The following is an 18,507-nucleotide window of genomic DNA, read 5'->3' on the forward strand; positions in this document are numbered from 1 at the left end:
CCATTTAAAATATATATTTTAGTAGCCATTAAGGTTTCCAGTTCCAATATATACTGTTTAAAGCAAAAATAAACTTTTAAAAATTGTATTTGTGTGTGTGTAACATTAGTTGAGTACTTACTATAGTCCAGAAACGTGTGGCCCTACACTGCCTAGGGGTATATATATATATATTTTTTTTTCCTTGTTTTTGTCTTTTGTTTTCTCCCCTGCTTAACAAAATCAAACTGCTTGGGAGAGTAGGGATGAGATGGAAGAGGGTAAGGTAACGAGTTTGCTGAGATAAGCGCTATAAAGTTTTAAAATCCCCAAATTTTCACCGCGTCTCCACCATAGATAGCAATGTAAACATTTAGGCATAACTTCCTCTAAGAAATTTTCCTTTCATCTCCCAAATCCACGTGGAGAAGGGAGACAATAAGGATGCTTTGGACAGCTTGCCCAGACTTGCCCTCAACCTGGGAAATCTGAGTCCTGGGGCTGGAAAATCTGAAATGTAAAACTGAAACGTGCTGGGATTGCGGTGGTAGGAGGGAAGAAACAGAATCCCATGGGACCCGGCTTTAGTCCAGGAGCGCATTCCCCCACCCTCCCCTCCGCGCCGGCCGCTGGGCTGGGAAGCTCCTCCTCCCCGTTTCCTTCCTCCGCCTCAAGCTCGGTGGCCGTGGCGGGCGAAGGGCAGAACGCTGCGGTATTTTGTCCCACGCGGCGACCCCTCCTCCAGCCGGCGCTGCGGCCGCAGCGGCTGCGAGGGGGGCAGCGGAGAGCTGACGGCAGGCCGCGGCTGGGCGGCCTGGAGGCCACGAGAGGTGGAGGCCCGGCCGCTTTCCCGCGCCGCGGGAGCGGAGGGGAAGAGGCGGACGCCCGCCAGCCCCGCCCGGTCGCCGAGAACGTGGGGGAGGCTCCGCGTGCCGCCCGCTCCCCGGCGCCCGCAGCCCTGCTGGCCCTGCAGCCGCCGCCGCCGCCGCCGCCGCCGCCGCCGCTGCCTCCGCCTCGGGCTCCCGCCGCTGGCTCGACGGCCCCGGCCGGGGAGGGAGGGCGGCGGGTGCCGCCAGAGCCGCCGGACATGTCGGGAGGGCACTGCGGCAGCTTCGCCGCGGCGGCGGCCGGCAGCGGCGAGATCGTGCAGCTGAACGTGGGGGGGACCAGGTGAGTCGGGGAGAAGGGGCTCGGGGTGGGGGGATAGCGGGCGGGCGACCTCCGGGGGAGGCCGGGCCCCGGGGGGGCGGGATAGCGGGCGAGCATGGGCGCCGAGTCGGCGGGGAGCGCAGGGCCCACCGGGCGGGAGCAGGTCCGCGGATCTCGAGGGGCAGGCGGCCTTGGGAATCACCGAGACCAGGGTTCATCTGGCCGCGCTGCCGCCTTCCTAGAATATCGGCTACGTCCCTCCCCCTTTCTAGGGGATCAGGCCGAGAGGAACATTCTATAGCCTTCCTTACCTAACCCTGGCGCGTACTTGAGGAATTTATTTTGTGGAAGCCGGGCCTTGTGGTTTGACTGTTACAGATGCACCTGCGTCCCTTTCTCTTTGGTCAACAAGGTAAATCGATTTGCTCGGGCGATAATGCCTCATTAAGGGCTGTTTGAAATCTCCGAGAATTTCGGTGGAGGGAGTGCCGTAGATGCGCGGTACGTTGTTATTTATTTTCAGAGCTCTGAAGGATCTGTTCAACTTGTAGGGCAGCGAGTCCAGAAACTGCAGTTTGAAGTTGGTTCTGGGAAGCTTTGGGTAGTGGCACCCTGTGGCGCTCTCCTAGTAAACAGACCGAAAGCTCTTCTCTGATCTCTCTCTGGCCTTCCACTCCCTTACTATGTCTTTTAATAAGCTTGTTGGGTGGGAAAGAATCATTCTTCTGTGGATTTGCTATGGTTTATGAGTCACTCCTCTCGGAAATGGGAGTTTGCCAGCTGTTTCAAGGAAGGGGTGGTTGAGTTTTAGGCTAGGTGGGAGATAAACGATGAAGCGCCCTAGGAGGTAGTGTATTTTGCTATGCTCAACACCTAGGACTTTTTAACTAGTATTTTTAAAAATGCAGAACGGCAGCACTGTGAACCATAGTGATAAAAATGTATAGCATTTGAATAGTTTTCTAAGTGTGCTGAAGAATTCAATACAGGAAACAGTAATGCTTTCTCTGTTCACTCTTTTTTTCTCTCTCACCCCCCAAGCAAAACTGTTTATTAGTTTAAGAATTTACAACGTTATTGCTGCTATATAGATTCCGGTTTTATGGAGGGGAAGATTGGTGTCTCCTAATGCAAGACATGGATATTTTACTAAAATCACGTGAAAATTTTGCCGCTTTGGTAACTTATGGATGCCAAAATGGAATACCCTGCAAGAGCTGGCCTTCAGAAGAGTAACATTAGCGTCATTTAAAATCCCTGCCCTAGTTTCTAATTTCCTTGAAGTTGAGTAATTGCCACTGGGAGAACCACCTGTGGCATACATAGAGTTGACCTCAGCTGTGAAGTGATAGAGTGAAACTCAGGAGAGTTTCTTACGAGCAGAGAAGCACATGGTATAGGTAGGGTCTAATCAAAAAAATGACCAATTTTTATCATTTATTTAACACTTCATGGATGATTCAGAAAGTAGAGAAGATGAGGTTTCATTTAGAATTGTTAATATTATTATTTACCAGAAAAACCCTAATGAAGTGAAAGAACACCAGTGTGGCTCCATTTGTGATTAATTCTGTTATGAATGAGTATGATTTGAGGCCTCAGGAGAGAAGTCTAGGACCAGCCAGTGGGAGACTAGCTCAGCAACCTTAGGCAAATTATTTTTTAGTGCTTAGTTTCCTAAAATGTGTAATGACAATAATAGTACTAACCTTCCAGGATTGATAAAAAAATTTGAAGCAATAAATGGGAAATACAAGGGTTAGTGGCATTATCTATCAGTAGTAACTTTGCAGAATAAATAATTTTAACTAGATTGTTTCCAAGTAAATTTAGTAGGAGGCAAGTAGCATGGAGTATAAATGTGGATATGTTTTGCTAAGGCCAGAATGCACGTGATCTTTTTCTTGGCACACTGTAGATATGAGATAAAAACATAGAAAAGGCTTTTCATATGTATATATTTCAGAGAATTATGCTTGTCAAATGTAATTTTAAATGTTGTAGTTTTCATGAAGTCATATTTGGAACCAGTTTTAGAGCTCTGGGATTTTCCCCCCCTATCTTCCACTTGTTTGGAGAAAAAAAAATTGGTGGGGATGAGAGTCTAATCCCTTTGCCCAGAAATTCCAGATTACTAAACCCACCCTGAACTGCTGATTTTAATTGAAATTGCTAATATGACTTTAAGCAGACCTGGGTAATTTTCTAAGTAACACAAAATTTGAGTTATTTGGCAAACAATTTGCTGAATAAGCAGTGAACATGAAATGTCACAAGTTAGAAGTGATCCTTATTTGGAATTAATTTGATTGCCTCCAAAACACAGTGACTCATTTTTGCAGTGGATCCTTAGATATTTCAGTTTACCATTTTCGGGGTTTGCTTCTATTGATTTGACCAAGTCAGTTTCCTCTAACTAGTTGTAATCTACTTCTCATTTTTTTTTTTCTTAAGATTCTGGTAAGAAATATGCTTGGGAAAATTTGCCATATTTTCTTGAATAAACTGGCTCCTTTCTTAGTCTGATTAATGGGCACAGGAGCTACTTTAAAACAGTCATGTAATGCTAGAAGATGAATGTGGAGGGAAAGTAAAGGTCTGTTGGGCTCTCTTCTGTGTGAGGACACGTGGTGATGGGGCAGCGAGTCAGAGATACATAGTGCAGTGTGATGAATCTTTTTTTTTTTTTTTTTTTTTTTAAAAGGTTAGACTTTATTTTATTACCCAGATTCTTTTTTTTTTTAAAGGGAATGCTATTTATTTATTTATTTATTTTATTATTTATGGCTGTGTTGGGTCTTCGTTTCTGTGCGAGAGCTTTCTCTAGTTGCGGCGAGCGGGGGCCACTCTTCATCGCGGTGCGCGGGCCTCTCACTATCGCGGCCTCTCTTGTTGCGGAGCACAGGCTCCAGACGCGCAGGCTCAGCAATTGTGGCTCACGGGCCCAGTTGCTCCGCGGCATGTGGGATCTTCCCAGACCAGGGCTCGAACCCGTGTCCCCTGCATTGGCAGGCAGATTCTCAACCACTGCGCCACCAGGGAAGCCCATAGTGTGATGAATCTTAAAATGAAATTGTTCAGACATCAAGTGCTGGACTGGATAAGCCCTATATCGAATTCTTTGTCATGCCAGTTTACATCAGTTACTGATTGTTTTGCCTCGGTCTGTTACACGAGGCTTTGGTAAAGTTCCCCTCAAATTGGTGGTAATAAGCAGACTTGATCAAATGGCAGTTAACCTCAAAACAGTGTTTACTGAGTGATTTTTGAATGAGTGAATGCAACGGTTGTGAATAGCCCAAGACTATAAAGGAAATGTTAAATGCATTATGTGCAGTGGGATTAATATGAGCTCAGAAAGATAATATAGGATAGTATATTTGGAAAAGCCATTAAAGAGAAGGTAGAACCTGGATGGTATCAAGAAAGATGGATGGGGCTTCCCTGGTGGCACAGTGGTTAAGAATCCGCCTGGCAGTGCAGGGGACACGAGTTGGAGCCCTAGTCCGGGAAGATCCCACATCCCGCGAAGCAGCTAAGCCCGTGAGCCACAACTACTGAGCACGCGCGCCTAGAGCTCGTGCTCCGCAACAAGAGAAGCCACCGCAATGAGAAGCGCAGCAACGAAGATCCAACGCAGCCAAAAATAAAATAATAAATAAATAAATAAATTTATTTTAAAAAAAAGATGGGTGGAACTTGGATAATTGAACATGAGGTTGATGCAGCTGGGATGGAGATTCTGAAGTGGTGTAAGCATGGATTGTTTGGGGATATTAAGAAGTACTGTCTTATTAGAGGGGAAAACAGTTTGTGTTGGAGAGATGAAACGTGACCTGAAGATAGTATGTCATGTTGAGAATTTTAGACTTGGTGTGGTGGGCTAATTATTGATTCTTCAGTAGATTGGCATGCTAGAAAGTAGTGTTTTAGGAAGCTATATTATATGCAAGCAAATTAATTATTTGGTTTTGTTGAGAGCTCTTGGAATAATCTTAACTCTGAATTGAAAGTAGCAAAATTTAAAGATATTAAAAGTAATGAATATAACTGATACAGCTATAGCTATGCAGCAACTTGTAAATCATTAGCCAGCGTATTAAAGCAAGTTAACTAACATGGAAATTTCAAATCATGTCCTCTCTTATAATACCAGATACTTTATAATTGCAGGTTTAGTACCTCAAGACAGACACTTATGTGGATTCCAGATTCTTTTTTTTCCAGGTATTTCATATAATTCTTTAGTACCTTTTTTTAAATACAGTTGATTATTTATTAAAACAATAAAAAATAAATATTTTTATGTATCGAATAAAAAAACTTAACTCTTAAAATAGAATTTTTAAATTGTTATTTTACCTTGGAGATAGGATGATTCATTTGTATTGGTCTTTGATGTTTGAAAGAATTAAAGCATTTTATTCATACTCAGATTTTAAAAACTAACTCTGTCTTAAATTTTAATGACTTCTAGTTTGCTGAGTGGAAGAATTTCAACACTTCGAGATGAAACTGGTGCTGTGAGTATAACAATGTTGATGTATGTTTCTAAATTAGATTAAAAATGCTTATAATGTTTGATCCTTATACTCTAAGAAGACAGGGAAACTACTCTTTTAATAACTACTAAATGAAAGTATATGTACTTAAAGATTTTTATTTCTTGTCGTGAATAGTGTTTCTGTAATTATAGAAGAGAACTTGAAACTGGGAATACTGCATATAGCAATTTAAATAATCATGATTAGAGAGATTGTAGGATCTGAGCTTACATTGTCAAGAGAGGAAATATTTCTTTTAATAAGTAATTGAAACTTGAACAGTAAGTAGATGAATGTAAATACTAAAATATTTCAATATTATAATGGTAAGATGTTGTAAATTAGTAAAGTTCTACAGTTTTTTATTTTGGAGAATAACCTTATGAACTTGTGCAGCAATGGTGGAGTGAGGGAAGTAAAGAACTATTAAATTTCAGTTAAAAAAAATTGGTTTATAAATTTAAAAAGCAGTTGTAATATGAACAATAGCATGTAAAGTAAATGTTTAGTGCTCACAAAAGCAAATAAGACTTTCATTTGGGAGGCAACAAAGTGACCAGAGGTGTTTACTTGCTGTGATGAGATTTGCAGATGGAATAAAGCAGCACAAGCAGATAGGTCCATGTGAGATTATAAAAAGGACATCAGTAATTAGACCTCTACAAATCTGTGGTGTTTTCTTCAACTTCTGATTGATTCTAATAAAAACAAAAGCAAGAATTTATGAAGCCAGAAGAACCTCATTCATTGTATATAGTAACTGATTATAATATAAGAAGGTTTATTATTTGCTACCATTCTGCTGTGTAATTGACTTACATAAGCTTTAAAAGGTGTTCAATTTTATGGTTAGAGCTTTTGTAATTGGTTCAGAATAGTGTTGGCATACATTCCTGTAAAAAGTTATCAATGATGTATTTCGTATTTTTTAAGCATTTTATTTTCCCCATATGTATTCAGTGGTGCTGTGTTTGTTATTTAAAAAAATTTTGTTGTTTTTGTCACCCTCCCCTTCACCCCACACCCAGCCCTTGAGGAAATTGAGATAGTGGCATGTAAAAGTGTTACTGTTTTCCAGTTTGGACACCAGTGTGCAGTTTACTTTTCTTGATTGCCTGGTGTGTATTATAAAAGTACATTGTTGTTTTAATTACTCACTTATGCATCACAAATTATGTAAATCACAGTCACTGTCACCAATAGTGATCAGATGATGTAAGAAAGTATTATTCATGCATAATGTTTTCAAAGTATTTATTGAATTCTAGAATATTTCAGATAAAAATTTTCCCTTTGGTGTCCCTTTCACCAAAGATATCAATTAAATAGAAATGAGAAAGTGGACTTATTTGATACCATTTTTCCTGCACCTTAAAATATAATCAATCTAACAACAGCTTTTCAGGTGGAGAAAAGACACCACTACTACCACATAAATGCACACGGTTATAACTACATTTCAATTTTAGAAACATTAAAATTTAATAAGAGTGGAATCAAGGAAATATAGTATTTAAATAATTCAGTATTTGTTCCCTAAGTTAGTGTTACAGATATTAAAGTTAGAAGTTTAATTTGTAATTTGAAAATAAAATTTGTAATTCTTTATTTACAGATATTTATTGATAGAGATCCAGCAGCGTTTGCACCCATTTTAAATTTTCTTCGGACAAAAGAACTAGACTTAAGGTAAGAAATGTATCTTTTTAAAGTAAATTTTTATTCAAAGGTATGGTTTTGGGTATATTTTATGAAGAAAAGTTTTTTTCCCCGCCCCAAGATTATTTTTGTTTAAAAGTTTCCTCTGAATTAAACTGTCATAGATACAGGCCACCATCATCCCTTCCTCTGGATTACTCTAATAGCTTCCTTACCAATTTCCCTGTCTTCATTCTTACATCCCTTCAATTCATTTTTCACACTGTAGCCAAAATTAACTTCTGAAAATATAAATCTAATCTGGTTATTCCTCTGCTTAAAACTCTTACGTGTTACTGGATTAATGGCTAAGGATTTTGGACTTCCTGTTGTTTCTTAAGGCTCTCTCTAATCTAACTCCTGCTTGATTTTTGTTGCTTCAACACTTTCAACCCTTTCTGCTCTCAGCTTGATTCTGATCACTTCAGTGATCTCTGCTGTGTCCGCCTGATACAGGTGTTCAGAGTTTCCTGCACTGCCACTACCCCAGTAGTCTATCTTCTGTTAGACTTTAAATTCTAAAAGGACAAGTTGTTTACTGTATACCTGTAGGATCGAGCATTGTGCTTGACGCATAGCGATACATTTTTTTTTGGTGGGTAAATAATGACCATTTAAACTATTTCTTTAACTTTGCCATAGTCTACAGTCTACAATGGAAGCTACAATCTAATTTGTATTTTATTGTTCTTGTATTTCATATATTCCTAATGAACTTTCACTTAAGGACCTATTAATACTTTTTTAGATCCAGGTTTTAGAATTCTCATTGTTTCTTTAAGCTGCTACTTTGTAATATTATATAATTTTTGGCTTATATTCACTAGAATATGCGCTCCTTGAAAGCAAAGATTTTTTTGTTTGGTTTGTTCCCTGCTGTATTCCCAGTGTTGTTAAAACGGCATGTATAGTAGCTGTTCAGTAGATATTTATTGAATGAATAAAAGAGTGTGTTGGGGCTTTTTGTTTGTCTGTTTCCTGGCCTGGGGTAGAAGTGGGAAGTATATTACTAACTGCTTACTTCTGGGGTAAAATTATTTTTAGCATTTGATTAAAGCCTAAATTTACTTCTAGTCAGTGTCCTTGTGACTAATCCACAACTAAATCACCCATGAAAGGCAGAAATATAATAGTTTTAAGTATTCGTATTCACTGCATTTGTTTCAACTTGCTTCTTTATTTCATTTAGGGAAGCCTAGCAAACTTAAGTTCTCTGAGTAGTACCTTCTAAAAGAAGGTGGGAAGGAATTGAAAAAAGAATACTATGTTCTACTTCTGTTTTTTGCATAAAATTCTTGTATTGCCCTTATCACACTGTATTATCATTATCATATTTGTCTGTCTTCCCCAGATAAATAATTAGCCAGTGCTACTGTACTGTTAACACAAGTAGTTTTGAAATAGAATAAGAAAGTTTTAACTGTTCTTATTAAACTAGTTACAACCAGTTTCACAAATAAAAGCAATTTAATATCGCAATTACATGTGTTCCTTAGGCCTACGGAATTTTTTTTGTCTGTTGTTTTTTAAGACTTCTTTTTTTAATAGCAGTTTTAGGTTTACAACAAAATTGAGAGGGAGGTACAGAGATTTCCCATGTGCCCCCCTGCCTTTATTATCAACCTCCTCCACTGTTAACATCATTTACCAGAATGATACTTTTTTTTTTTTTTTTTACAATTGATGTGAACCTACATTGACATCATAATCACCCAAAGTCCATAGTTTACCTTTGGTTCACTTGGTGTTGTACATTTTATGAGTTAGCACAAATGTATAATGACATGTGTGCATCTTTATAATACTGTACAAAGTATTATTTCCATAATTTGGCCTTTTCCAGAATGTCATAGTTGGAATCACACAGTATGTAGCCTTTTCTGATTGGCTTCTTTCACTTAATATTATGCAGTTAAGTCCATGTCTATTCATGTTATTTCTTTTTAATGCTGATAATATTTCATTATCTGAATATACCAGTTTATTTTTCCACTCACCTACTAAAGAGGACACTTTGGTTGCTTCCAAGTTTTGGCTGTTAGGAATAAAGCTGCTATAAACCATCCATGGGCAGGTTTTCGTGTGGTCGTAAGTTTTCAACTCCTTTGGGTAAATACCAAGGAGTGCAGTTGCTGGATCGTATGGTAAGAGTTTTATAGGAACCTCAGACTGTCTTTCAGAGTGGCTGTAGCATTTTGCTTTCCCACCAGCCATGTATGACAGTTCTTATTGCTTCCCATCCTTGCCAGCATTTGGTGTTAGGATTCTGGATTTTGGCCATGTTAATTAATGTGTAGTAGTAACTCATTGTTTTAATTTGCATTTGCTTAATGACATATGATGTGGAGCATCTTTTCGTAGGCTTATTTGCTACCTCTGTATCTTCCTTGGTTAAGGTCTTTGGCCCATTTTTTAATTGAATTTGTTTCCTTATTGTTGAGTTTTAAGAGTTCTTTGTATATTTTGGATAACAGTCCCGTATCAAATTTGTCTTTTGCAAATATTTTCTCTCATTCTGTGGCTTGTCTTATTTCCTTGACATTGTCTTTCGTAGAGCAGCAGTTTTTAATTTTAATGAAATCTAGCTTATCCTTATTCCTCTCATGGATTATGTCTTTTGGTTGTATCTAAAAAGGTATCACCATACCCACTGTCACTGAGGTTTTCTCCTAAATGTTATCTTCTTTGAATTTTTTAGTTTTGCATTTTACCTTTAGGTCTGTGATCCATTTTGCGTTAATTTTTGTGAAGCGTGTAAGGTCTGTGTCTAGACTAATTTCTCTCTCCTTTTTTTTTGCATGCAGATGTCCAGTTGTTTCAGCACTGTTTGTTACTCCATTGTTTTGCCTTTGCTCCTTTGTCATAGATCAGTTGACTATGTGTATGGGATCTATTTCTGGGCTTTCTGTTCTATTGCATTGATCTGTTGTTGATTCTTTTCACCAGTACTACGCTATCTTGATTTTTCTAGCTTTATAATAAAGCTTGAAGTTGGGTAGTGGTAGTGCTCCAACTTTGTTCTTCTCCTTCAATATTGTGTTGGCTGTTATGGATCTTTTGCCTTTCCATGTAAACTTTATAATCAATTTGTTGATATCCATAAAATAACTTGCTAGACTTTTGATTAGGATTACATTGAATCTGATCAAATTGGGAAGAACTAGTGTCTTAACAATACTACGTCTTCCAATCCATGAACTAGGAATATCTGTCCATTTTTTCCAGTTCTTTGATTTCAGTCATCAGAGTTTTATAGTTTTCTTCATATAGATTTTGTATATATTTTGTTAGATTTATACCTAAGTATTTCTTTTTGGGGGGTATTAATGTAAATGGTATTGTGTTTTTAATTTCAAGTTTCTCTTGTTCACTGTTGGTATATTGAAAAGCAGTCGACTTTTGTACATTAACCTTGTATTCTGCAACCTTGCTATAATTGCTTATTAGTTCCAGGAGTTTTTTGTCCATTCCTTTGGATTTTCTATATAGACAATCATGTCATCTGTGATCATCAGTTTTATATATTTCTTCCCAATCTGTATGCCTTTTCTTTTCTTTTCTTGACTTGTGTAAATAAGGATTTCCAGTATGAAGTTGAAAAGGAGTGGTGAGAGGGAATATCCTTGTCTTGTAACCAGATGTTAGTGGGAAGTTTCAAATTTCTTACCATTAAATATGATGTTAGTTAGCTATAGGATTTTTTTTAAATAGTCTTATCAAGTTGAGAAAGTTCCCCTCTATTCCTAGTTTACTGAGAGTTTTTATTATGAATGGGTGTTGGATTTTGTCACATGCTTTTTTGCACCTATTGATATGATCATGTGAGTCTGTTGATGTGATAGATTACATTAATTGACTTTAGAATATTGAACCAGCCTTGCATACCTGAGATAAAACCCACTTGGTTGTAGTGTGTATTTCTTTTTAGACATTGTTGGATTCGGTTTGCTAATATTTTGTTGAGAATTTTTGCATCTGTGTTCATGAGAGATATTGGTCTGCAGTTTTCTTGTAATGTCTTTGTCTGTTTTTGGTATTAAGATAGTGAGGGCCTTATAAAATGAGTTAGGAAGTGTTCTCTCTGCTTCTTTTTCTGAAAGAGAGTGTAGAGAATTGGTATAATTTCTTCCTTCAGTGTTTGGTGGCATTCACCAGTGAATCCTGGGCATGGTACTTTCTGTTTTGGAAGGTTATTATTGATTCAGTTTCTTTAATACATGTAGACCGATTGAGATAGTGTTTCTTGTGTGAGTTCTGGCAGATTGTGTTTTTCAAGGAATTGTCCATTTCACCTAGGTTATCAAGTTTGTAGGCATAGAGTTGTTCATAGTATTCCTTTATTCTTTTAATTTTCATGGAATTTGTAGTGATGTCCCCTCTCTTTTCTGCCCAGGCAATATTTTTAAAGTAAGGACAGATTATAACTGAAACCTAAAATGAATCATTTTAAACTCTTAAGCTTCTATTTTTTTTTTTTACTTCTTATTTTCATATTACTTTATTGTAACATCTTTATCTGGGTAACATAGCCCCTTCTTAAGGCTGATCTTTGTTTTCCTCTGCCTTCTGTTTTGCTTTTGTTTTTGGTTTCTGTTGAGAAGAGTCATTTATCTGAATTTATTTGTTCAATAAATATGGATTGCATAACTGTTACTTACAAGCACTGTGGTAGGCACTGCATGAGGCATACAAACATGGATCAGAGGAGAACATGTTTGCAGGGAGCTTATAGGATAATTGGGGAGGTTAAAATATGTATAGAAATTATGGTTAAAAGCAACTAATACCATAGGAATGATTTCCACTCTTGTTTGCCTTATTAGATACTTACTGATAATTACTTGTATTAACCCTATAAAGCCCTAATCTCTCATTTAGTCATCCATTTCATCCATGTATAAATGGTTTTTTAGTAAGAAAATGTTCTTGGTGGTGTGCAGTCTTTTTATCTATACTTCTTCAAATAATTAAGGATCTTAGGAAAAAAGTAAGTTTTAAAGCCCTATGACTTTGTTGATTAAGAACATTAAGAACCTAGTACTTTTTCTTTCTGCTTCAGATGATAATCCGAGTTGCCAGTGTTAGAGGATTTACATCATTCATTGGTTTCTTTGTAGGGGAGTGAGTATTAATGTTCTCAGGCATGAAGCAGAATTTTATGGAATCACTCCATTAGGTATGTATTCTAGTATTTTATATTTATGATTTGACCCTTTGAGCACTAAACTTGCCCAAATGAAATGTGTTTTATATCAGGTCCTAATTTTTGATGGACTAGTCAGTGCTTGCTTTTTGTGGATTTTCATAGTAAAAAGGAGTTGTCAGCTGATTTAACTTAAACATTTTCCTTTTCTTTCCTTATCCTCTTTAACTAGAGAAAATAAAAATGGAGTACTATTTTTGTGTTTGCATGTACTCTTGACAAGTTTGCTTTGAAATGTTTTTAGTAAGAAGGCTTCTCTTATGTGAAGAACTGGAGCGTTCATCTTGTGGCAGTGTCCTTTTTCATGGTTACTTGCCTCCACCAGGTACTTCTGCTTTATTTATTTAGTTCTTTTTTTTAAGTCTTTTTATCATTAAGTAAGTACAGATGTGTGAGTAGGAAAATCTGTTTCTTGATTATTGAGTTTCATTTGTAAATATACTAGAAAAAGTGAGAACTTTAATATTAACAGAAGTTAAGTCATACTGTATATTAGGGTAGGGATTTGCCAAACTTTTTCTGTAAAGGGCCAGATGGGTTTGTGAGCTAAAAGATCTCTGTGGCAACTCTTCAGCTCTGCCATAAACGCTACAGAAATGCATGGGTGAGACTGTGTCTAATAACAGCTTTATTTACGTAAACAACCATCAGGCTGGACTTGGCCATGGCCAGATTTGCTGACTCCTCTGTTTGAGAACTGGTTGTTGATCTCCTTTGTGGAACCCCAGGAGGTTTTCAGAGATTTAGCAGTGTTTAGGGCAGAGGAGTGTGAGGTGCATGTCATCTCTGCCCCTCTTCAGTGAGTTAGAAGAGTTCGGTCTTTACCTGTGTTGTAGCAGGCTTTTGAACAAGATTTCATTTTGAAAAAGGCTCTCCTGCCAAATAAGAGATGTTTGAAAGTATCGGGCAATTCAGCTCTAGAGCGGTTTAAATTAGTAAATAGTACCTAACACATAGTAACTGTTCCATAAATGTGAAGAGTAGTGACAGAATGAATGAGTTAGTGATTGATTGATTTGGTAACCTAGAGCTAGGTAAATACAGAGTATAATATGATAAATCTTAGTCTTACTTTTTATATATATAACATGATAAGTATCAGAAATTTGTTGAATGAATTTTATTTTTTAAAAATTTCATCTTGTTTTCTATGGTTTCTAATTATTTGCAGTAAATTGGTGTATTGGAAGATAAATTTTGGCTGTAATGAAATTCACATTTGTTTGTTTCTTAGCCATAATGTGAAATTTTAAATTTTTGGTAGGTGAACTTAGAAGTAAAGTTATCTTTTTCTTTCCTTTTGTAGGTATTCCTAGTCGTAAAATAAACAACACTACTAGATCCTCTGCTGATTCTAGAAATGGACTAAATTTTACAGAAGGTGAAGCTCGAGGAAATGGTACACAGCCTGTTCTCTCTGGAACTGGAGAAGAGACTGTTAGGCTAGGTAAGCAAAGAGTACATAAATAAAAAAAGTACATATGTTTTTAGTTCTAGATGATATTGAGTAATTATTTTTAAAGATGTGATTTTTGCTTTATCTCTTTTTAATCTAGATCTACCATTTATATCTTGAAGAATCTCACTTAACATAATTTTTATTTAAAAAGTTCATGATCTTCTGTTAGCTGTAAATCTTTAGAACAGAGATTGGCAGACTTTTTCTGGAAAGGGCCAGACAGTGAACACGTTGGGCTTCATGAGCCGAAGGGTCTCTGTTGGAACTGCTCAACTTTCATTGTGGCACGAAAGCAGCGATGACGATGTATGAACAGATGTGATTGGCTGTGTTCCAACAAAGCTTTCTTTAACAAAAGAGGTAGAGGACGGGAATTGGCCTGTTAGTCATAGTTTTGCCAACCCCTTCTTTAGAACGTAAAAGATTTCTTTTGCTAATATCAACAGGATTTCCTGTGGATCCACGAAAGGTACTAATAGTAGCTGGCCATCACAACTGGATTGTAGCTGCGTATGCCCATTTTGCTGTGTGTTACAGGTATTGTATAATTAATAATGGTTTGCTTTTTATTTTGGGGGGTATTTTTTAATATTGTGATTTTATTTTTATAGATTTAAGAGCTACTTATTTTAGTCATCAAATTTTTTTCCTTCACGTTTTGCCCACTTCTGTATCTCCTGATTAGATTTAGTTTGCATTTATTCTCACAACTAATTTGGTAAATATTACTGATAGCCTCAGTATGTCTTAAATATTGCATATACAGTATGAACTTTGGTATAACTGAGATATCTTGAAGTTACATCTTCTTGCTTAGTATATCCAGCTTCTGAATCATTTAACTATTGTATTAAATGATGAGGCAGGATTGTTAATTTGAGCCCTGTGTTTTTTGTCTATAATGATTGAGTCTTTTGTACTCTATAGTAGGGGAGAATAGGACCTTACATTGGTCATGACTGCCATACGGTTGGGAGCGAGGTAGTGAAGCAGGACAGTTGTAGGCAGAAGTGATGTAGTTTAACATCTATAACGTGTGAGCTTTACACAGAGGTAGTTCGGTTTTACTAATTCTTGCATTCTCAGAAACTAACAGGGAACAAGGAAAAGTGTACACCAGTGATTTCTCTTTTTTAATTGGAGAAAAGGTAGGATTATTAGTTCAAAATCACTGTATGCAATGAGAAATGTTGATGACAGGGAATGGTGTAGAAGAACAAAAATGGTTGGGATATACTAACTTAGACTATGATCCTATTGAATTTAATTGCCAAAATATCAAAAAACATAAATATTTTGTCACTATTGAATTTAGTTAAGAAAAAGTAGCCACAATAGATTAAAAATATTTAAAATGTCTTCTAAAGTTTACAGATATATTTAAAGGATCCCAGATGTATTAAATAAAAGAAAAAAACCCCTCAGTTTATGAGAGATTTGCCATATGTGTTAAAAGAAAAAAAAAAGACCTCTTCTATCAGTAATCTGCACTTTATATTTTCATTGCAGTAGAGATTCGGTGCACACTTTTCATTTTGAGAGCATTCTGTTGATACGTATTTTTAATATTATTTATTGAGTAGTATGAAAAATATTTTTTGGATGATTTCTTTCAGGGATGATTTTATATGAAGCAAGACTGATTTGAAAAAGGGAATTTTTTTTTTAAGAGTGTTGTTTTGAACTTACCAGCTTATGGATCTAAATTGAGAAATGGTTTTAGATTTTGCTTTGTTTATTTGTTTAAATATTATATACATTTTTTTGATAGGGGATTCCAAAGGAGTTATATAACGATTATACCAAGTTATCCAGGTGTAACAGCATAATTTATGTTACTGCACAGCAGTGCTAAAGATTGTGACTTGTCAGACAAGGACACATGGTATTGCACAAAATTTCACTCATTGAGTGGCTAATACAAGAAAGATGATGCTGTTACATTTTGCATTCTTTGTTTTTGCTTTTGACCATGACTTTTCTTTGCTTTCACTGAGTGTCGATGATTTCAGAGCGATATTCCCATGCAAAGTGACAAAGGGAAAGAATTAAGGACATATTAGATTTTCTCATGTACAGTTAAATCATTCAACACAATGCCAATAAAAAGATTTCAGAAGAAAGGGAAATATTCAAATTATTTTAAGAGAGTAATCATTTTAATAAATTGTTTTTCCACAGCTTTTTGTATCAATAAATTTAAAACCTTAAAAAAGGAAAGAGTAGCACAGTGAAATATTTTTCACCTATATTCATTAATTTTCTACCTTGTTAGGTTTTACTTCTATATTTCTTTTTTCTTGCTCAGTTTACAACCTGTTACTTGTATTAATGAAGAGTATTTGTGTAGATTGTTTCCCTTTTAGAGCTTATATTACACTTTAGATCTTTAATCCACGTGGAATTTACTTTTTGTATATGGTGTTAGATTTAGGAATCTTTTATTTTCTTCCAAGTGGGTGGCTAATTATGTTCTGATTATTACATAAATCATCCTTTCTCATTGAATATGAAAGCCCCCTTTATCTTGCTTTATATTTATTTTTATATACTTGGATCTAATTTTAGACTCTTTTTTTTTTTTTTCCGTTGATGGACATTTAGGTTGTTTCCCTGTCTTGGTTATTGTAAACAATGCTGCTGTGAACAGGGGGGTGCAGATATCTTTTCAAACTAGTGTTTTCATTTCCTTTGAATATATTCCCAGAACTGGAATTGCTGGATCATAGGGTAGATCTATACTTAATATTTTTGAGGAAACTCTATACTGTTTTCCATAGTGGCTGTACCAGTTTACAATCCCACCAACAGTGCACAAGGGTTCCCTTTTCTCCACATCCACAGCAGCATTTGTTGTCTTGTGTCTTTTTGATGATGGCCATTCTGACAGGTGTGAAGTGATATCTTACTGTGGTTTTAATTTGCATCTCCCTGATGACAAGTGATGCCGAGCATCTTTTCATGTACCTGTTGGCCGTTTGTATATCTTTGGAAAGATGTCTATTCAAGTCCTTTGCCCCATTTTTTAATTGGATTATTTGGTTCTTTGCTATTGAGTTGTATGAGTTCTTTATATATTTTGGATATTGACCCCCTTATCAGATATATGGTTTGTAAATATTTTTTCCTATTCCATAGGTTATTTTTTCACTTTGTTGATAGTTTCTTTTTCTGTGCAGATGCTTTTTTAGTTTGATGTAGTCTCACTTGTTTATTTTTTATTTTGTTGCTTGTGCTTTAGGTGTCACTTTCAAAAAAAAGTTATTACCAAGACACATGTCAAGGAACATTTTTCCTATGTTTTCTTCTAGGAGTTGTATGGTTTTAGGTCTTACATTTAAGTCTTTAATCCATTTTGAGTTTATTTTTGTGAGTCGTGTAAGGTACAGGTCAAATTTCATTCTTTTACATGTGAATATCCAATTTTCCTCGCACCATTAATTGAAGAGAAAATGCCTTTTCTCCATACACTATTCTTGGCTCCCTTGTCAAATACTAGATGACTATATATTCTTGGGTTTATTTCTGGGCTCTTGATTCTGTTTCATAGGCCTGTTAGTCTGCTGATCATCTTAATTATTCCCTTCATTATCTGCTGAGAATTCAGAATAGGAGATTGAATATTTTTGTGTGTTGGGTTAGATGGAAGAGAAACAAGATAAAGCATTTTTATGTGTTAAAGAGAAAGACATGCATATATGTTTAACTTCACAGTTTAACCTTTGAGAGGTAGAATCAACTGCCTTTCTAATCAACTTGGCAGTGAGGTGTTGGAAAGAAAACAGTGAAAGTTATATTGAGAAAGGTCTAGTAGAAAATAAAACAGTGAGGGATTTTATGCTGATATACAGTGTGTTTTTTACCAAAAAAAAAAGAAGAACAACAACATAGGCAAACAAAATTGCTCTAACAAATGTAGCTCATCCATCTTGACCACAAAGAAAGAATCATTGTGTCCTTATATTTCTGCCTTCTTATGGTGCCCTCTCCAAACCACAGTTGTGTTTTTAGTTGGAGAGTCTCCTAACTAACCTCCAAATCCCTCTATCTGGCTGGGGTCCGTCTCTTGAAGGAAAATAGGCAAAGGGAAATCCTAACTGACAGAATCTGATGTGACAAATCATTTCAGCACTGAGCAGAAATTATGGATTTGGGAGTGGGGAAAGGAGTGGGGAGATGTGGGAAGGAGGGAGAGCTCTTCAAAATAAGATAACTCAGCTCTAGAGTTATGAGGTATCCCCTCACACTGGTCAGAATGCCCATCATCGAAAAATCTACAAACAGTAAATGCTGGAGAGGGTGTGGAGAAAAGGGAACCCTCTTGCACTGTTGGTGGGAATGTAAATTGATACAGCCACTATGGAGAACAGTATGGAGGTTCCCTAAAAAACTAAAAATAGAACTACGGTATGACCCAGCAATCCCACTACTGGGCATATACCCTGAGAAAACCATAATTCAGAAGGACACATGTA

At 36.7% G+C, this 18,507-nt stretch overlaps 1 protein-coding gene across 3 annotated transcripts in view; it reads left to right on the forward strand.

The window, feature by feature from the left end:
• Positions 1-636: 636 nt before the first annotated feature.
• KCTD3 (potassium channel tetramerization domain containing 3) overlaps positions 637-18,507 on the forward strand; it is a 63,848-nt gene continuing 45,977 nt past the window's right edge. Inside the window, exons 1-8 of one of the 3 annotated variants that reach the window (XM_082394304.1) lie at positions 637-1,149; positions 5,302-5,355; positions 5,606-5,651; positions 7,288-7,361; positions 12,488-12,546; positions 12,818-12,898; positions 13,880-14,020; positions 14,479-14,569. In XM_082394304.1, coding sequence (XP_082250430.1) covers positions 1,067-1,149; positions 5,302-5,355; positions 5,606-5,651; positions 7,288-7,361; positions 12,488-12,546; positions 12,818-12,898; positions 13,880-14,020; positions 14,479-14,569 — 629 coding nt within the window. In that variant the 5' untranslated portion in view covers positions 637-1,066. Of the gene's footprint in view, positions 1,150-5,301; positions 5,356-5,605; positions 5,652-7,287; positions 7,362-12,487; positions 12,547-12,817; positions 12,899-13,879; positions 14,021-14,170; positions 14,393-14,478; positions 14,570-18,507 lie in introns of those variants that run through there. The other 2 variants (XM_082394303.1, XM_082394305.1) reach the window with 2 other exon arrangements.

This window comes from Balaenoptera borealis (assembly GCF_965194805.1).
Source record: "Balaenoptera borealis genome assembly, chromosome: 1".
Taxonomy (NCBI): domain Eukaryota; kingdom Metazoa; phylum Chordata; class Mammalia; order Artiodactyla; family Balaenopteridae; genus Balaenoptera; species Balaenoptera borealis.